The sequence below is a fragment of the Desmodus rotundus genome, chromosome 3, assembly GCF_022682495.2.
Source record: "Desmodus rotundus isolate HL8 chromosome 3, HLdesRot8A.1, whole genome shotgun sequence".
Taxonomy (NCBI): Eukaryota; Metazoa; Chordata; class Mammalia; order Chiroptera; family Phyllostomidae; genus Desmodus; species Desmodus rotundus.
Window position 1 is genome coordinate 24,117,291 of NC_071389.1, and position 20,518 is coordinate 24,137,808.

The 20,518-nt window shown below is 55.7% G+C and overlaps 1 protein-coding gene across 1 annotated transcript; it reads right to left on the bottom strand.

Moving 5' to 3' along the window:
- Positions 1-233: 233 nt before the first annotated feature.
- On the bottom strand, positions 234-19,770 carry RSPO1 (R-spondin 1). The gene is made up of 6 exons (XM_053921785.2): positions 19,409-19,770; positions 13,999-14,373; positions 4,263-4,454; positions 2,105-2,254; positions 1,675-1,863; positions 234-937 (listed from the first exon to the last, which is right to left on the bottom strand). Exons 2-6 carry the CDS (start codon positions 14,090-14,092, stop codon positions 771-773), a joined length of 792 nt encoding a protein of 263 aa, XP_053777760.1. The 5' UTR covers positions 14,093-14,373; positions 19,409-19,770; the 3' UTR covers positions 234-770.
- Positions 19,771-20,518: the final 748 nt, after the last annotated feature.

Below are 20,518 nucleotides of genomic sequence, written 5' to 3' on the forward strand. Positions count from 1 at the left end.
ATCTCTAACAAGCTGCCCAGTGATGACGTCAGTGGTGAGCCAGACCACACTCTGGGTAACATGGACATAGAAAAGTTGCTCCACCATGAGTATCCCCAAAATTTTCTTCCTGCTCTGTCTGGGAGGCCAGTAGGGGGGGTCTCTTAAAGTCCAGCCCTGTCCCTTCCCACTCCCAGGCATACCCCACCACTCCCTGTACCCTGAAAAAGAATGTGGTGCCTGGGGCTACTGTGGTCATTTACTTTTTGTTTTTAATTTGAAATAAACCTTTAAGCAGTTTTCAGAGTCAAGGCCATCCTGGCATGGGTCATGGATGTGTAACAACTATCAAGTAACACGGCTGGAAACGTGGACCAGTCCTCACGCTTTGGGTCCTGCCTGCCACTCTGGGCTCATCCTACCAGCTCCTCCAGAAGGCTCCACTCTGCAAAGTGTGGGCCTGGATGCTGAAAAACGCTCTCTCGGCCACATCCACAGGGGTCGTCACAGGCCAAGGGTGTGCAGCTGGGCCTCTTCTGAGCAGAGATGACCCCGCCACCCTCCTGCCCTATTCACACCGTGATGTCTGAGGGACAGAAGTGTTTTCCGGTGGCCTCACGTGTGCACACACATTTGCATGTATGTTGATTGCATATTTGGACGTGGGGTCTGTGTGTGTGTCTGCGTGTCCATGTACGTGTGCAGAGTGTGTGTACATGTTGACCCCGGGCTCCAGTTCAATAAAACTTCCATCATTCTCTCTGCATGGGCCTGAAGGCTGAAGAATGTCCCTAGGTGGGCCCTGCAGATGTGAGTGGCCCCACTGTCCCTTGCTGTTGCTGCTGTTGTTGTCCCTTGCGTCTCCGAGAGCCGGTGCCCGCCTCCTTGCTCTCCTTCCTGCTGGCATTCCTGTTGGCATTCTCCCGCCGGCCCTGGCCTCCCTTCCTCCTCTTCTGCCCTGCAACCAACAGCAGGAAGATTCAACACAGAACCTCTTGCTACAAGCAGGGAGGCCCCGGGCATGGCCATGGGCCTGGGAGGGAGGTGGTGAGGAAGCTGGGCAGGGGGAGGCCAGGAGGAGGCTGGAAACGCTGCCTCTAGGCAGTCGGGGTTCCTTTAAGGCCTCCTCTGCCCATCAGCTACTTCAGAGGACCCTGCACTATGATGGGGGTGTCCCAAGAGCCTTTTCATCCTCTATCCCTAGATAAACCACACACCCTCCTTTTCCTCATGTCTTCCTCGGACCTGGGATCCCAATGGGCCAAGACATTCAGTTCAGTTTTTAGGACAGGCAGGATGGCCCCACCCCCACTCTGCAGCCAGCTGCCACATCATTGCCAACGGCGGGCTGAGTGACCTTGGTCAAATCACTGCACCTCTCTGGTCTTCACACCCCCTTCCATGCCCTCATCTGACCTCTGAGGACCCTTCCAGTGCCAGCATCCACTGGCTCAGAAGAAATGGAGAACCCGAAAGGATAGGGACCCAGACGTTTCCAGCTCCCACCACACAGAGTTCTGGGTCTCCGCCAGGACCTGGCCCCGGTTTGCACAGCATGGGCTACTGAGTTGGGGATGCCTCACTTGGCCCTGGCCTGAGACCCTCTCCTGGGCCACAGGCAGGAAGCAGAGGTGGCCAGATCGCTTGTGGCTGTGCCTGACCCCCAACCCCAGGGAGGCAGAGGCTGCAGCTCACCCTCAGGACAGGGCGTCCTCCGCACTGTGCACCTCCGGATCTCTTTGGTGTCGGAACAGATGGCATGGTCACCCCCAGGGGCGTGGAGGACCCGGCGTGTCCGCTCCTCAGAGCCCCTCCGGAAACCACAGAGCTTCTTCTTCTTGGAGCACGGCCCCCATGGGGACCACTCAGTCATTTCACATTGAGCTGGCAGGAAGGGAGAGAAGGAAGAGGGGGAGGGTCACATCTCCTCAGGCCCAGAATGCCCCAGGAGAGCTCCTCCCACCTGCTCTCTACCTGGGGCTCAGGCCCAGAGGGCAGATGAGCCCTGAGAGAAACCCCAGAGGGTGGTCATGGGGTAAGGTTTCTCCAGGCAGTTCCCCAGCCCACTCTCCCTGGCCTGCCCTCTGCCTGGGGACCCCCTGCCCACAGTACCCACGTGACTCACCAGGGCTGCTGCACTCCATGGTGCCGTTGGCTGCAGCGGAGCCCTCGGGACAGGTCAGGTAGCAGCGGCCCTTGTGCAGGTACGAGCTCTCCTGACACTTGGTGCAGAAGTTGTGGCTGAAACAGGCCTCGCAGCGCTCGATCTTGCATTCTGCGGGGAGGACCCAGGGTGGCGGCCGGCTCAGCCTGGAAGTGGACGCCTCCCCTTCTCCCCATCCTAATGCACACCGTCCAGGCCCACCCACACCGAGAGCAGGATGGTGGTCCAGAGCTGTGATTACTGCAGAGAGGAGCCTTGGGACAGGACAGGGGCAGGGGGAGAAGGCCGAAGTGCCCACTCTTCCAGGGCTGGCTGGGACTCACCAGGATCAGCCAATCCCAACCCAAACCCAATCCCAGGCCCTGGAACCCGAGGTGAGGCCCAAAAGAGTCAGTTTCAGAGGAGGAGGGCAGGGCCCTCTGGGGTTAGTGGGGGTGAGAGAGCAGGGTCCCCCAGAGGACCACCCAGCCAGAGCTGAACTGAGGGATACAGTGACCTCCTGACCACGGCTGTGTGGTCCCCTCTTCCCTCACTGCTGGGCATCCACAAGACCCAAACCCTGGATCTCCTCCTGCCTGGGATAGAAAGAATCAGCTTGAAGGAGGGGGAAGAAATCCCAGGGCAAATTCCTCTCCCTCTGCACGGCCAAGGCGAGTTCCAGGAATCGCCTCGGTTGGACTCCTGGGTCCCTCCCCATGCCCTCCTGCCAGCTCTCCCTCCTCTGGAGAAGTGGGGGCAGGGTGGGTTCAGGGCCGGAGAAGCAGGCAGGGTCTTTCACAATCTCTCTCTTCCCAGACTGTGGGCGGGGCTAACTTCCTCTCAGCCTCTGGCACCTGGAGCCTGGGCGGCCAGTTTCCCAGGAGCTGGCACAGTCAGGAACTCCCCACCCCAAATACCCTGAGGGCCAAGGCGGCAGCCCCAGGGTCCTACCTCCAACCTCGAAAGCTCCCCACCCCCGCTGCACCCTCTTAGCCTCTGTGGCTTATCTTAGCTTCGCCTCCCTCCCTCCCTCCCTCTCTCACGTTCTGATTCCTGGGTTTGGTTGCAGGTGGAATACAGTAAGAACAATAGCACCTACCATTTACTGAGTGCCAGACATGAATGGCTTTACATATGCCTCCCACACAAACCTCAGGGGTAAGAACTGGTACTCCCATTTTAAAGATGAGATTTGGAAAGGTTATGACATGCCCAAAGTCACACAATGAACAGGTAGTCGAGTTGAGGGCACAACCTGGGTTGGCCGAGCTGGGGTCCATTGTACCCCTTCCAGCCTCGCTGTTAGCAGCTATAAAAAGAGAACCGCCACTCAGGGCCCATCTCCCTTCTGATACGAGAGCTGGAAATGCATTCTAAAGTCCAAGGCACTGAACAAATAGGAGGATTGGTTCTGTTCACTGGAGTGTGTTCACCGTGTGTCCCCCAGCATGTCACAGCTGAGATGGGACGGAGGTGTGACAGCACGTGCCTTGAATCCCTTGGACCATAGTTGGTGTGGGAGAAAGGAGCTGAGGGAGAAGACCAGGGGATGGGCGGGCTGGCCGGGGCCTGCATTTCTCTGCAGTCCATGGAGCCAGCGGCGGTTTTTAAGCCAAAGTGTGATGGGATAGTTGTGTGTCTCAGAAGCATCTTCCTGGCTGCAGTGTGGAGGGCAGGTCGAAGGGAACCAGAGGAGGGTCGGAGGACAGATCAACAGGCTATTGCAATTGTCCAGGAGAGGTAAGAGGGGGCCTGGGTATGACAATGGCAGTGAGGACAGAAGGGAGATGGTACAGGCATGCTTTGGTTATTAGATGGATGGGGAATGGCACCAACGAGAGGCTGGCTCTCAGGTCTGTGGTTTGGGTGGTGGCTTGGGACACAGACTGACCTGTGGGAATAATGGTGGGTGCAGGTCTGGAGGGAGGAGATGCAGTTCTGATACCAACACACAGAGTTGGAAATGTGGATGGGATATCGGGGGAGATGTCTGGCCAGCAACAACCAGATTCTGGAATCAGAAGCCTCATCTTCCTTTCTTGGAGCCCCCCTACACCTCTTGCTGGCCACCAACAGTTCCAAGCACCCTCCCCCGGGGCCGGAGTCTCTGGAGCCCTTCCCCAGTCCTGCCCACACTCACTGATGCACTTGTTCATGTCGGGGTTGCGGGCATCGAAGTATCCAGGAGGGCAGGACGGCAAGCAGACGCCCACCTGGCGGATGTCGTTCCTCTCCAGCAGGATGAACAGCTTGGGTGAGCACTTGAGGCAGCCGTTGACCTCAGAGCAGAGCTCACAGCCTTTGGCACAGGCCTGGCTCCCCTCGGCACTGACTGCAAGGACAGAACCAAGGTGAGAAGGTGGCTGTGGGAGAGACCTCAGGCTTTCCCAGGCTCCCACAAGGATGTGCAGTGAGTAACTAGGACTTCCCTGCTGCAGAATGAATGTGCTTCTTAGAAAGCGCAGGCCAGGCTGGCAGCTCTCTGCTTTATAAACCTCCCCAGGGTCCTCATTTGGGGGAACTAGCACATATGCCTGGAGCAAGAGCTCAGATCCATAAGAAATGCCTCCACAGCTCCAGGCACGGCATAAGCTCGCCCTCCAGGCTTACTTCACCAGAGAAGCTACTGAAGCCGTACCCTTCTGTGAACTTAATCCCTACCCTCTCCAAAAGAAGGAGGGATTTTCATCCTTGAGAAACTTTTAAGGACAAGAAGGATGATGGGTTCGAACTATCGGAGAAAAACATCACCCGCCCAGAGATAAGAAGACAACTGGAATGCCTATGTCTAGAACAGGGGTTTCAACCAGAAGCAATATTGCTCCCCAGGGGACATTTGGCAATGTCTAGCGACAATTTTATTGTTACACTGGAGAAGGGGGTTGCTGCTGGTATCTATGGGAGAGAGGCCAGATCTGCCGCTAAACAGCCTACAGTGCAGGGGGCAGCCCCTTCAACAAATCATCTGATTGGGAATGTCAGCGGTGCTGAGGTTGAGCAACCCTGGCTGGAATCGTCCTTTGAGGCAGTGTGATGGCCAGCCCACAGCAGACCTTTCATCTTGTTTCCTCATCCACTTGTTCCACCAACACTCACCCAGCCCCTCCCAGGTACCAGGTGCAGTGTGAGCGACTGGGACGTGGAGGCAGAGACACCTAGCCTGCAGCGATCTTTCAGTGGCGCAGACAGGCCCACAAACAGGCAAATGCTGACAGCCACAAGACCAAGCAGTAGTAGACCCAAAAAGAAGAGAGGGAAGGAGTGACACAGCAGGTGCCATTTGAACCAACTCTTAAAGAATGAGTAGATTTACCCATTAGAAAGTAGAGACTAGGGCTCTCCAGGAGCAGGACGATAGAGGTATAAAAAAACCCAAGAGGAATAGCAGGTAATTTCGGGTGCAGGGGAGTGGGGAGGGGAGTGGTAAAAGATAAGGAGTCCTATGTTAAGGGGCCTTTCATATCATGCTAAGGAACTTGCACTTGATCCTGCCAGGCAGCGTCTCCCAAAGAGCATTCCTCGGAAAGTGATTCCCCTAAATGTTCACAGGGGCCTCTGTATCAGGTAAGACCGAGAACCCCTGGGTCCAACAGGTCTAAACAAGATTCTCTATGGCAAGAAAGGGAGAGAGAGCGCTTCATTTCCCAAACATTTCGCAGAGGTTTTCTTGGGACCCTGCTCACAGCTGAATAGACAACAGAGAGTCATTGGCAAGTTTTAAGTGGGAGCAAGGCCTGCTCTGATTGGCAGCCTGGATGAAGACCAGAGAGTGAAGGACCATTTGGAAAGAAACTGACCAGATCATCCAGGTGAGAAAGATGAGAGAGTCTTAAAATTTGGTTCAGAGATGCTGAGGGAGTACAGTCAACAGGCCCCAGTGACCAATAGGAGGAAGAGAAGTCTGGGAGGAGTCCAGTATTCAGGCCTAGGGTACCGGTGAACTGTGGGGCCAGTCCCTAAAAGAGACCCATGGGAAGCGGAGCAAGTTGAGAAGGAAGGAGAGCAGTTATGAGTCACTAAGGGGGAGCCAGGCAGCGAGGAGCTATAGCTACAGGCTGGAGACAGAGAGTTGGGGGAAGGAGAATGGAGATGGCAGGAGGTCCCGCAGCACCCAGAACTTGGGTTTCAGTGTCGGCTGGACCTGGAGCCCATCCCCAGCCTGTCCCCCTGCAACTGGTGAGCCTGGCTTCCCACCTCAGAAAAAGGGACATGAGGATGCCCCCTTGGGAGGGCCGTGGGGAGCGGCCTCTGCTCCAGGGATGAGCCCTGATTTCACAACAGGAGAGGAGTAAGACTTAGGAAGACGAGTGGAAAGGAAGAGGAGAAGAACAAACACAATGACAACTATAACAAGAAAATCATAATCTTCATAACGGCAGCTTGTTTCCAAAGGTCGGCATTCTGTGGCTTCACAAGTATTGACTCACTTAATCCTTAAACCCATGAAGTGGGTACTATTGTTTTCTTTTGAATCCTCATTTTCACTGCTGAGGAAACGAAGAAGCCGAATCGCTGGAATGAGCCTTCGCAGCCAGTATGTGTTCCAGGCAGAGGGCACGAAGTCTATGGGGCCAGTGGTGGGGCAATACGAGGCAACGTGGAGACTGAAAGTGTGACTAGCTGATTTTTAAATTTATTTGTCCAGAGTCGGTGCTTTTTAATTAATAAAAAAATTTAAAAAGCTACTATTGCTCTTGTTGGTTTAATTATTTTGAGAGCAAAAATACTTCAAATGCTGTATTGGATCCATGAGAGAGCCTTGGGGTTCCTTTTCCACTTTGGGCCTTTACTCAACTGTATTAGAAATTAATTAAATCACCATGGATATTAGGTACCATTTCTACCTCAAATACATTAAATCCTCTATTACTCAAGATTTTTATTTAATGCATTGCTGAAGTGAGTGCTCCCTCTAGGCTTCTGCCTTGGTTTCAATAACTGAAGTCATTCAGGGGTCCCATAGGCAGCCTCTACAGCTAGGTTCCCACACTCCTTTATTCCTTCCTTACCACTTTGGTGAAGAACAGGTTTGCAAAAGGCCGTCTCAGAATCCCGCTGCCTACCTCCCATTCAACCAATAACAGATCCCTGAGTGCATTTCCCTTCGGATCTGTCAATGACGCAGCAAGAAGAAGTGTGGCACGCGTGGGGATCTGAAAGGCAATGAGGAGTCACTGTGGGCTTTAAAACAGGGGACACGGTCTGGGTTTTGTTCTAGAAAGATCACTCTGTAATGTGCAGAGAGGGCTGTGGGAGGGCAAAACTGGAGGTTGGAGGACTCCCAGGTCCAAAGACACAGAGCTGAACCAAGAGGATGGAAGGGAGGAGACACATGTAAAGTATTCAGGTGGTAGAATCAACAAGATTAGGTGACGTCGGGGAAAGCACAAGTTGAGGATGACTTGGAGGTGTCGGGCTTGGGTGACAAGGTAGTTGTCGGCTCTTCACCAAGAGAGGGACCACAAGAGGAAGAGCAGCTTTGGGTGAGGAAATGATGAGTAGCAGAGTTTCAGATGTGTTGATGTTGTGGTTCCTGTGGGAGACCCAGAGGCAGTTGAACTGATGGTCTGGTTTCTCAAGGGAAACACTTTGGCTGGAGATTGAGACATGGAGTCCTTAAAACGTAAATAGTCATCAAAGGCATGGAGGTCCATGAGGTGGCAAGGAGAGTGGGTACAGACAGTGAGAGGAGGGGTCAGACATTTAAGAGAAGGACAGGAAAATAAGGGCTAGTTTAGAGGCCAAGAAGGAGCAGCCAGGCAGGCAGGGGACACTCGAAAGCATCCTGCATCATGGGAGCCAAGAGAAGAGCACACTCCACAGAGGAGGGAGGCATCACACGCCAAAAGCTGCTGAGCTGTCATGTAAAGAACAGCAACAAGCAGGTTGCTGACGCCTCAGGTGGGGATGGAGAGCAGGGGGCAGTGGTTGGGAAGTGAAAGGAAGGTGAGGAAGGAGAGCCATCTTATTTCAAGAAGCTGGCTGGGAAGGTGGAGAGAACTCGAGATCCATCCGTCACTGGCATTAAAGCCTGGGAGTGGAAGGCATGGGGCAGGAAAAGCTCTCCCGGAGCTGTGCAGCTGGAAAAGATGTCCAAAGGCTAAGGGCTGGGCAACACTCATGGTCAGCAGGCAAGCAGAGGAAGAGGGGCGCAGAGAGAAGCTGAGTGGGAATCATTAGAGAGGTGGGAGGAGACAGAGAGAGTGGGGCTGGAAGCCGAGCTGAAAAGGGAGAGATCACAGGGACCTGGGCTGGGAGGAGACCCCGGTCGGTGAGCTCTCAGGCCAATCTAGGGAGGCTTGCATTAGGAGTGGCCTTGAGAAGGGCAGTGTTGGTGGAGTGGTAGGGATGAGAGCCAAACCACAGTGAGATGGAGAGTGAGCAGAAGGGCTGGAGGTGGGGGTAAAGCAAGGAGAGGGACAGACAGAGTCAGAGAACATAGAGAGTGAGAGGGAAGAGACCATCTGGGAGTGGGACTGTGATCTCAAGACTCAGAGCCAGGCTGAAGGCCCAAGGACATGGGAGGGTCAAGTTATAGCACACAGGTGAGGCTTAAGGCCAGGGTCAGTGACAAGGGATCAGGGAGTTGAGCTCCATGAGGTTTTGGGGCTCAGCAAGGAGGAGAGGGGGTCATTGATGGGCTGGGGTCAGCTGAATGAGGAAAATGATGCTTATCTTATCAAGGGGATAGGAATCAAAGGGTGTCCTCAGCTTAGCAAGGCAAAAGAATGGGCAGAGAGGGGGTGGAGAGCCAGGGGGTGGGGGGCTCTGTGTGCGTTGGGGGTGTTGCATAATGATGCAAAGGGAAAAGCCAAAGCTTGTTCACTCCGTAGACGTTTATTGCACACCTAACACATGCCCAGAGCTGCTAGGAGCCGGGAGTGTGGAGGTGTAGCAACAAAAACCCACCCAGGAATGTGGGAAACAGGGTTGGCTATGCACTGTGGTGAATTCGGGAGCAATGGAAGGCACTCCCTTCCCCAGCCGGTTAGGTGAAGAGGGTGTGCCAAGAGGGAGGAAGGGCCTGTGCAAAGGCTCCGAGGCACTGACCGACCTAGGGTGTTCACAGAATTGAAAAGAGGGCTTTGTTCTATTGGCAAGGCCAGGGACCACCGAAGGGCATGGTCAGAGTCAGTTGGACAGTCTCCCTCCAGCTCCTGTGCCTGTGAGGGGGGTGGGAGGGGCATGCAGAGGAGCAGCCTTGCCGGGCAGCAGCCTGCCCAAAGAGGTTGGGTGGGCTCAGTCGAGGGGGGCTTAAAGAGGGGGTGGCACCTTCTTCCTAATGTCTTCACAAGCCCCCTGGCACAGCTCTGCCCTTCCCATCACCCCCCTCCCACTCTGCTCCCAAACACAGTGAAGCCCGTTTCACTGAGCCAGGGAGGCAAGGCTGTGCCCTCCTCCATTTCTCTGCTGCTTCTCCTCCTCCTTCATCCTTGTCCAAAACTCTTCAAGTTGATGTCCATATAATCAGCTTCCCTGAAGAATGGCGCGTGTTCTCCCAGTTACCCATCTCCTAAAACCAAAACTGAGGTTGTCTCACCCCTGTGTAAAATCCCTCAACAGCTTCCTATGCCTGCAGAATTAAGACTCAGCACGTCCACCTCTCCTAAAAAGCTTCCAAGAGCTGATCCTACCTGCCTCATCTCTCAACTCTATCCCTAAGCAATATGGAACCATTTTTGTTTCTCTGGACACATCACACCACTTTACACCTCTTGCCTTTGTACAAGTTGGTCCTTCTGCCTGGGACACTCTATGCCTCCCCCAGAGCCTGCCTCCTCCAGAGCCTGACTCCTTCAAGCCTCAGAACTAAAGTCACCTCCCCCGGGAGGTCTCTCCTGATCTTGCCCCCTCTGCAGAATCTGGGTAGAGTATTTCACTATGTTCCCACGTCCCAAGTACTTGCATCTATCATAGTAGATACCACCATGTGTCATTATCATTTCTAAACATCTTTTTTCCCACTTGAAAGAGCTTTGGAGGGCAGAACCTGTCTTATTTCTGAGTGGGAGCCCAGGGAGAGGATGAGGGCCCCCCCAGCACGTAGGGCTGAGGGTGTGGTGAGTGGGACAGTGGCTCAGGGAGGCAGGTGTATGAATGGAGCTCACTGAGTGTTTGACAGAGTGTGGGGAGAGGGATGAATAGGAATGGGGGGCTCAGGGAGGCTTGGATAAAGGTCAGTGAGGGGTGGAGAGGAACTTGAAGTGACTCAGAGGAGGAATGACCTTGGAAATCGGTTCAGTAAGGGACCTGAGTTAAGTTGGCAGCAGTGGGGGTAGGGGGTGATAGGGAATAGGGGCTTCAGTGAGGGGGTAGGCAAGGGCCCTTCTCAGGCCTCACACTCTCCCGGGAGACACATCTATTCCTGGTGCCCAAGGTCATCCGGCATGCCTCCCTGGGAAGATCCAGCATTCTTTAACTCAACGGGAAGCTTCGTTTAGACCTTCACTTTTTCTCACCTGGGCCCAAATAAATTTTGAACTGACCTATTTGCCTCCCACCTCAAGCCACCTCCCCTCACCCTGTCCTGCAGCTGGACCTGCTGCTCCTCTGATTAAAGCCTCTCAATGGCTCCTCGTTACCCATAGCTCAAGGCAGGTCAAGTGCAGACTCCTCGGCCTGACGAGTACAAAGTGCTCCACCACCTGACCTCCGCCCGCTTCTGCAGCGTCATCCCCCCAAGACTCTCCCTCGGCCCCAGGCGGCTGTCTGTGCTCTATCCTGAGGGGGTTTGGGCTGTTCGTTTCAACAGCACAGCCCTTGTTTTTAATAGAAAAGATCCTCCAGGCACGAGACAGATGCGAGCACAGCTGCCCCGGTTGAAACGCTAGGGCTCCCCAGAACTCCCCTTACAAACCATTTCTTCATCTACAACTCCTAGCTACCCCCCCCAGTTCCAGAGCAAACAGTCTCTTCCCCTCCCGACTCCACACCTGTGTCCATGCTGGCTCACCCTCACCCACTCCCATGCCAGAGGTCACCTACTGATCCCTAAAATCACAGCTCAGGAGGCGCTGGCTCTGGGCCCTCCCAGCCCCCCCTTTCATTCTGTTGTAGCATCGAGACACTAGATTGAAATTGTCCCTCCTCCACCTCCTCCAGACACTTCCCAAAGTTCACTTCTATGACCCAGAGCCAGGCTCTGTAGGCTCCACATGGACGTTTGTGGAATGGCCCCAGGAATGAATGGGGATTCGGTGGGGGAAGAAGAACTCTACAGATGACCAGTGCAGGAGGGGATGAAAGCTCCAGATGGGGAGTGGGGTGGTGAGAAAGGACAAAAGGGGGGTCCAGCTTCTGGAGGGGTCAGGGAAGGAATAGGGGTTTCATGGGGGCAGAACTGAGTGAAGAGGCCCAGGAATCTGATGGGGAAGGGTCTCAGCAAGAGGAGGGGCACTCAATGTGTGGGATGGGGAGGGAAGAAGGGCCCCGTGACAGGCAGGACATCTGGGTGGGAAGGTGGTCAGGACAGGGTGAGGGTGAGTGAGCAGGAGGCTCAGGGCTGGGACGCATCCTCAGTAAGCTGAAGAGCAGAAGGATGCCCTACTGGGGTTTATAACGCAGCTGAAAAGTTCTTTGCTCAACTTCTGCCCCTCCATGCAGGAAGACCATCACTCATACCCCACTCCAGCCATTTGGGGGCTTAAAACTGGTGTGTGGCTCCAGATCAGAGCTATATCAGGTGGCTTCTGGTGGCCACACAGTCACACGGTTGCAGGGTGTTGGACAGAGTCGACAGACCTGAGGCTCATATGCATAGCAGCCTTTCTCTGCCCCACAGTCCGCCCAGTGTCCTTCCACGGGGGAGGCAGGCCAGAGCACCCACACACAGGTGTCTGGCTCCTCTTTCTTCCCTCCCCCACTTCCCTGGACACTCCGGGGCAAAATAGTCCACACATCGCTTATATAACAACGACACGCCTCCCGAAGTCAGTGCGGAGCTTGTATTTCACACAGGTTTCACTACACAACACATCCTCTCCCACAAGCCTCACCATATTCCTACGCAATGACGCTTGCAGGTTTACGGGTATTCTTTAAGCAGTACTGCCCAGCAACAGCCACCCTCCTCCCTCGCTGAGCACACGTCCCTCGTGGACCCTCACTGCGCCCCAAGCCTTTCCCCTCACCTTATCCCGACCTTGCATCTCACCATCAACAGTGTCTGCCCCTCGCATCACTTGGTAATAAAAACCGGGCTACTGCTGCCGAGACTGTGGGATGTGGCTGTATCGAAAGTGTCACAATTGCTGTTTTCAATTGGTCATGGCTGGGGCCAGGCCTTTTCTGATGGCCAGGCCAGTATTTTTATTTTTAGGACAAAGTTTAGAACAACAGGTCTTCTGCCCCCCTGGTTCAGGTGGGTGTGTGGCCCTGCCCAGGCCAGGGACAATGCGATCACTTGTGCATGTCACACGAGCACGAGTGGCTGCACTCAGACTCCTTCTCTCATCTCGGAAGTAGAAGAGACACTATAAACTGCTCAACTACCTCTGGCCCGCGGAGTCCGAGTCCAAAACGCTGGCTATGACAGAGGAGGAGGCAGGAAAAGCGAGGCCTCACTGCTGATTGAACCTAACCATCTCTAATTGTCTGTTAAGCTGGGGATTTTCAGCTTCACCGGTTCTCTGAGCTTCTGCCCCTGGGTTGGGTTCTGCCCTTGGCCACTCCTGTGGAGACCCAACCAAACTCCATTGCCTTCCAACCTTTACGGGAAGCGTCGGTCTACCAGACTCAAAAGGGAAGCAAGCAGGGCTGGGCCGGGCATCAGAGGACCTGCCTGCCCACTGGAGGGAGGTCTCTGACCGAGAATGTTGAAAGACAGGCCTTGGGGTTGAGCCCCAGGTCTGCAACACAGGCTCCGCCTCACTCCTGACGCACGTCTCACCGTGCAGTGGCCACTCCCACAACTTAACAGGCAGGTAGGGAACCCCCATCGCTGGAGAGAGGTTGGGAGAGCCTAGAACAAAGCTCTGTGAGGGCAGCAGTGGGGGCAGTGGGGACAGGTTCAAGTTGAACTCTTTCAAGCTCTGTTTTCAAGAAGACTCGGCTCACAGGAAGTAGGAGACCTGGGTTCCAATGCTGACTGTGTGTCCTTAGGCCTGTCGTCTCTTCCCCTGTTGTAGCGTCAGTTTCCCCATCTGTACAATGATGGATTTATTTTATTTTAATCTCTGAGAACCCTTTCTGCCAATGATATCGTACGTGGAATCTAACAGAAAGTAGGAAAGAGCAAAGTTGCCCTGACTTGAAGGGGGGCAGTGCCTGACACCTGCCCACTTGCCTCTCCTTCACCCCCTAGTGCAACTCCTTGATTCCCACTGGGCAGGGTTAAAAGCCACAGGAGTGGAGAGGCTCACGATCTTCCAGCGCCACTGTGCCTGTCCCATGATCTGGGTGGGGAAAGCTGTGGCCTACCACCCAGGTGGGCAGAGTTCCGGACCCAAAGGGTTGAGGGCTACACTTCAGTCACCACTGAAAGAAAGGGCCCTGAATTGTCAGGGCAGAGGGAACCAAGCATCCCAGGGGTTGGGGCCCGAGGATCATCTCCATGGATACCACACACAGCTGGTGTTATGTCAAAGGGCATAATCCACACACTGGATCCTCACAGGAGAGGGGCTAATCTAGAAAGCAGAGTCTACCGAGGAGAAAATAGACCAAGTGAGTAATCTACAGAGCAGGCAATCTCAACACATTAATCCACAAACTGGATAATCTACAAACAGGATCATCTACTGACAAATCTACACAAGCAGAAATCAGGAACTGTCATCATGGAATGAAGCCACCAAAAGCCCTCTGGTCCCCCAGGGGCCCCCCTACCACACCCACAGCTCTGAGGCCCTCCATGGTCAGCCCCGATCATTACTCACTCCGCCTCTGTCTCTTCCCCTTGGTCCCCCGGCTGCCAGCAGTGAGGTGCATCCAGCTTAGAATCAGGGCCACCACGCACAGCCCAAGCCGCATAGTCACTCGCCAGCTCCGGGCCCCTGGTAGGAGGGGTGGTCTCTGGGGCTATGGATGGCGCAGGGCTCTTGTTAACGCCCCCGAGGCTGGGTCAGCAGCAGGAGTCCCAGGCCCAGGCTGAGTCCCAAATCCACCATGATCTCAGCTGGGGGCAGAGAAGGGTATGGGGAGCCCACTCCTCCATCAGCCCATGAGGAGGTCCAGAGAGCTTTCCTTAAAGACACCTGAAGTGTCACATGGAAGAACTTGTCACTTCAGCAGGGACACCTCCAAAACCCAACCTGTTGGGGGAGGAGAGAGAAGGGTTAATTCTGGGGTACCAACGGGTCCACAGCCTATGCCTTCTACACTCCCATGTGGCCTCCTACGCAGAAGCCTATGAGAATTCAGGATGTTCAGACATGACAAGCTGCCCATCTGGCAACCCTATAGGAGAAATCTGCTCCTTTTCCCATCTTGCAGAATTCCCTGGGACAAGAGCTGGCGACCCAAGCAGCTGGAGCCTGGTGGACCCGCACAGCACTAAACTTGTGGACACGGGACCAGCTGGCTCACCCTGCCCACTATTGGCCAGTTCTAACCAAAAATCTTTCTTTAGGTCTGCCCTACAGACCTCACACTGCAGGAATAAAGTGTCTCTTGAGAAGGAGCTCTCTGTCCTTCTGTGAGTGACCCCTCAGCTTTCTTTTCCTCCGGTGTTGAGTCACCACTGTGCCTTTCACCTGTCCTAGAGCTAGAACAGTGGCCCCTGACAAGCAGCACGTCTCTGCAGGGCCCTCTGGGCTTGCGGGAGGAAAGGAAATAAGGCTTCCCCCGGCCACAGAAACTCTGACACAGCAGGCCCGGCGGGCCTGGCCTTTGTGAGGGGATAAAAGAGGCAGCTACGCCAGCCCTGGGCAGAGACACAGAGAATGGGGATAATCCCCCAGCCCGGTGAGAGCCAGGTCTCTGGACTGCTGCTGGCCTAGTGTTGGGGGCAGGGGGAGCTGGTCCCTCCCCAGCAAAATGTGTCTGGGAAGTTGGAGCCCAACCTGGGAGCCTGGGAGTCAGAAGACCAAACCCCGGTGCACACTCGCAGGAACACACACTTTGAACACAGAGCAGACACAGGGCCACACATTGCCGCGCGCCCACACACGCTCAGGAGGAAACAGGTGCCTGTGGGAAGCTTTGTAGATGCTGGGGAAGCATCACCCTCTCCTCTACTGGTTAGAGGCCTTTGGACGAGTCACTTAGTCCCTCTGAACCTCAGTCTCCTCATCTATAAAATGGGGATAGTTAACATCTATTTCACAAGCTTGCTCTGACAGTTGGCTGAGTTTTTGGCTTACAAATGAGAAATCTGAATGCTGGAGTGGAAGTGTCCCGCCCAGCCCCTGCCCCTATCTTCTACCCCCTTTGCCTCTCAGGAAGGCCCCAGGGGAGCCCACCTGCCTGGGAGATAAATCATTATCCCACAGGAGAGCTTAGCACCTCCCTCCTCGGCCTCTCCCACCAGCTTTGAAGGCCAGACACACTCAAGTGGTTAAGCTGCCTGGAGAAGTGTTTACACAAGGCTGATGAATCCCACCTGCTGCTGTGGCCAGCCGCCCCCAATGCCCTGTTAGCTGCCAGCCCCTACCTGCCCCTCCAGTACTCCCTGTACGACCTGCCAATGCCTTCCTGCCCTCCCCAGCCCCCACTGCACATTTCCATCACCTTCAGTTTACCAAACTGGGGACTTCAGCCCCAAGCATATAGTCTCAGAGGTTGGCCATAGAGCGTGATGGTCAAGGGCATAAACTTCAGAGTCAGACTGGCTTCGAATCTTGGCTCTCCTGATTATTGGCTGTTACCTTGGGCTAGTTGCTTAGCTAGTCTGAGCCTCAGTTTCCTTATCTGCAAGAGGGCTCTTGTTTTTTGCAGCTTAAATGAGTTGATATATGAAACTGCTTAGAATGTGCCTGGCACATAGTGATAACTCAATAATATCTGCTGTATTTTCTATGACCAAGACTTTATTTTATGTCTACATTCCAATGGTTCTAAGAAGCAATATAAACAGCTTTTGTATCTTCTAGAGACGTATCTTAACACTGAGCACTGTTATAGAATTTCTGTATTTGCATTGATCTCTATCGTTGGTCACCTTGGCCCCAAAGGGATCACTCAGAGTGAGGGGTTAACCTTTAACTGTGGCATTTCTCAAGCTGAGGTCTGAGGAGCCCAGGCAGGTACAGACCCTGGAGGAGAAGACCACAGCAGACACACCTGGTTTTAGATCCTGGGTCTGTGAGGCCCTGGCCAGGGAGCTAGGTTGGTTAGAGTGCTGTCCCAATATGCCAAGGTTGTGGGTTCCATCTCGGGTCAGGGCGCAGACAAGAATCAACCCATGGCCCTGGCTGGTGTGGCTCAGTGGACCTAGTGCCAGCCTGAGAACCAAAGGGTCACCAGTTCCATTCCCAGTCAAGGCACATGCCTGGGTTGTGGGCCAGAGCCCTAGTGGGGGATGTGGGAGAGACAACCACACATTGATGTTTCTCTCCCTCTCTTTCTCCCTCCTTTCCCCTCTCTCTAAAAATAAATAAACAAATAAAAATTAAAAAATTAAAAAGACAACATACAAAAACAAAGAATCAATCGATGAGTGCATGTGTAAGTGGAACAAGTGGATGTTTCTCTCTCTCTTTCTCCCCCTTCCTCACTCTCTAAAAGTCAATTTAAAAAATATCCTGGGTCTTTGAGACTTTCTTTCTTTGGTCTCCCTGTGGGATCAGTGCCCCTGGGGTCCTCGGTGCAGAAAAGGTCTCCCAGGAATTTCTGCACTCCCTGTCTGCCCTGCACAGTCTTGACACTTCAGGGTTGGAGCTCAGCAACAGTTAGCTACCTTCCTCTCCCTTCCTCTACTTTCCCCTAAATTCTCCAGCCCCGCCACGCCCCCTCCTCCCAGGTCTTAGCTTTCAGCCCAGCTCTCGTCATGCTCACCCAGGTCTGGCCAGTGAGGATCTTATGTGGCCCGTTCCCACCTGCACCACCATCAAACCAGGATCTCGGCTGGGAAATGGGGAGGAGGATCCAGATCTGAATTTCACTGGAGCAAGTGACACTGGCCTCTGTCACCCATCACTAGATGGGAAGTGTTTCAAGCACTTAAAAAAATACATATAGCATCAACCGTGAAAAGGACATAGAGTTCATTATGCCAGGGTTACAAGCAACAAATAGGAAGGAAGCTGAATGTGTGTGCATGTGTGGAGGGTGGGGGTGGGGGACACACCGAAGGGCGAATGCCCCACATAAAGGGAGCATATGCTGTTCAACTCCAGTTCATTGTCGATGGGCAGAAACGACGGCTCAGTATTGCCAGAGCTCCTGATATTTTTAAAGGTGGAAAACTCAGAAATGTATGTGAACTCTGATTTTAATAGCTGGGTAGGTCTCAGGTTAGGAACCCTGAAACACCAAGCCCTAGCTGGTCCTTGCCCACCCCCCACACTGGCAGTGAGCGCGCGCGCGCGCGCGCGCACACACACACACACACACATACACACACACCCCACCCAGTACCACACGGACTGGGGCTGAGCGAGGAGACCGAGCTGAGGACTTTCTTCCGAGTAGCTGCCTCATTTCTACTAGTTCCTCTGTCTGATTTCCCTCGCCCCGCGGGCTACATGGCCCTCTCTAAAAATCAAACAGCTCACTGTTTTGAGGCCCGTTACTCTGCACAGGCAGAGCCAGTAATGGGAACTGCCGGCAGCGATGGAGGCTGCAAGCATCCCGGGGCGAGGAAGGGCCGTTTGTCTCTGCCAGGCTGGGGTGAGGGATTCGCCTTCCTCCTGAACCTGCACCACCTGCTACGTGCCAGGCCCTCATGTACTCCTCAGGGAGGAAAGTAAAATTCTTCCCATTTTACTGGCACTGAGAGGTTAAGAGTCTTGTGGTCACTGCCTACCCAATGACCCGCCAGTTTGCTTACTCGGGACAGGGGATCTAGGGGGTGGGGCAAGGGGCGAGGAGCTGTGTGGGTGGGTGGGGGGACACGGCCTAGTTTGGGGACTAGACTCTAGGAGGTAGGGAAGGGACTGGAGACAGAGGCAGACCTAAGAGGGAGACTGAGGAGAGAGGACTCACGTGCTAGGCTGCCGGGGAAGGGGGAGGGCCAGAGCTAGGGAGGGGGACACAGCTGGGGGTGGAGCGGAGGGCGGGGACTCAGTCCCCCTAGAGGGCTGGAATACCTTTCACCTTCTTGCCTGCAGCACTATCAGGATAAATTGGTATTCTGTCTGGGGCGGGACACAGACCCAAAAATGTAAACCATCCACATCATTTCTCATCAGCCCTCCCCAAGACTCGCTAGGGGGTGGAGAGTTTTGGCTGCAGAGTGGGCTGCCGGGTGGGGACGGAGGAACTGCTGGGCGGGGGGAGGGACCAAGGACGTGCCTGTCCGACTTGTCGGGATTAGAGTGTCCACCAGAGCTGCCCCTGCCCCCGCCCCCCAGCCCAGCCCGTCCCCCAAAACCGAGGGGCAGCGGGGAAGGCTGCTTCTCCTCATTCCTCCATCACTGCTCCGAGCGAGTAAATTCTTCCCTCCTACCATCCAGGAGAGGCCCGACAGGTGCAGGGAGAGGGCCGGCAGACCCGAAGTCCCCCTGACTGCCCCCCCAAATCCAAGCGTACTCTCCAAGTCCAGAGGCCGATTTCATAAGAAAACTCCTGCACCCAAGTGCGCGCGCCCAGAGTCCGCCCTTGCCCTCCTGGGAGTCCGCGGCAAACAGCCCCCACCTCTCCCCAACCAACGAATGCCATCCGGCCCTCGGCGCTCGACCCTGCGGGCCCCTGAGCCGCTCCACCTCTAGTGTCAGGGGCCGCCCCGCACGCCGCCTGCCACGTCGGACCCGGGGCCCGAGCTGCGGGACTGGGTCGGGGGGTAACCAGGGACCGGGGGACTCGGGGGAATCCGAGGTGATGAGACCAGGAATCGAAGCCTCTGGATGAGGGGTGGTGTTGAATAGGGCTGGCGGACTTGGGGCGTTCAGAACTGCGAGTGAAGTCGATCATTGCGTTTGTGGGGTTGAGGGGAACCCGAGGCAGAAGCTGGGAGGGGGCTGCCCCCTCCCTGGCTTGAGGGATGACGCGGGCCAGGGGCAGCGGGGCTTGCAGGAGGGGCTCCAAGTGGTACCCTCTCCCGCCAGAGCGGTCAGAGTCCTCTTGCTCTCGCTGTCTGCCCCCCGCAACTCAGCTCGGCCAAGCCCCGACGCAAGGGCCCGCAGCGCCCCAGGTCCCGGGGAAGGGGGCGCCAGGGAGGAGGAAAGGGCACCTAAGGGGGGAACTCACCTCCGCTCTGCCAGCCGCGGCGGGGGCAGACCCGGGAGGGGCGAGGGTGCGGCCGCTCACCCGCCCGCCGCAGGACTGTCCTGGGCGCCGGGCTCTCCCGCGCTCCGCCCGCTGGTTCCCAAGTTGCTCAATCTGCCAGCGGCTCACGCCCTCCGGGGCCAGCGCCCCACCCGGCACATCGGTCCTCTGGGGCGGCTCGGTCCGGCCCTCGCTCTCCCCAGTGCCCCGCTTGGCGGTCCGCCCCTCACTGTCCGCCCGGTGCCGTGCTCTCCGTCGCGCCTCCGTTCGGCCGCAGCTCCCAGCCCGGAGAAGGGCCAGTCCTCTGCTCGCACGAGGGAGGGAATCCCACCCCCCCTCTGCAGTCCCACCCCCGAGCCGGCCCCGCTGCCCGGGATCCGCAGCAAAAAACGGACTGGAGCGCCAGGCCCGGGAGTCCGTAGCCCCCTCCCGCCCACCCTTGCCCGCAGCGAGGTCGCTGCGCTTGGAGCGCGGGGCTGGCGGCCGCACGCGCGCGCTCAGGACCCTGGCGCGGACCCTGTGCCCTTGCTCCGCCCTTCCCCGCCCGCCCGCCGCCCGCGGATTTCACGCGCCAGAGCAGGGGCTGCAGGTCCGGGCGTCCTGGGGCCGGAACAGGGCCGAAAAGCCTTTCGAAACCTCAGTTTCCCTCTCGGGATCATGGAAAGTGACAGGAACAAGCTCAACGGGGTCTGTTGTCCGGGCCACGCCCTCCTCCTCTTCAGGTCGGTCTGCAGAGCATCTTCCCGGTTCAGAGAGAACAGGACGCTCCGCGGTCCTAGAACCCAGGTGAGGGCGCTTCCACACGGAACTGGTGTGGGCGAGTGAGGGAGACTTTGAAATACATCCTAGATTCAAACCCTGTTCCATCACTTAGTAGCTGTGTGGTCAGGCTGCAGTTACTCAACCTCTCTGAGCCTCGGGGCTGTTACCTGTTCTGAGGGTTCCATGAAATAAAGGATTCGACTGTCTGGTAAATGGCAGGGGCTCTACAAATGCTTGTGGAAGGCGGCCGAAGGGCCACATACCTGCAGTGACCCAGATGATACCCGAGGCAAGCCTGAGGAAGGGAGGCAGGGAGACTCACTCTGCCAG

Coding starts and splice junctions, on each gene's coding strand:
- RSPO1 (XM_053921785.2), bottom strand. CDS start 14,092: ATGCGGCTTGGGCTGTGCGTGGTGGCCCTGATTCTAAGCTGGATGCAC. Junction 4,455..13,998: donor GGGGAAGAGACAGAGGCGGA/GTGAGTAATGAT, acceptor CTGTCCTTGCAG/TCAGTGCCGAGGGGAGCCAG. Junction 938..1,674: donor GAGGACGCCCTGTCCTGAGG/GTGAGCTGCAGC, acceptor TGTTGGTTGCAG/GGCAGAAGAGGAGGAAGGGA.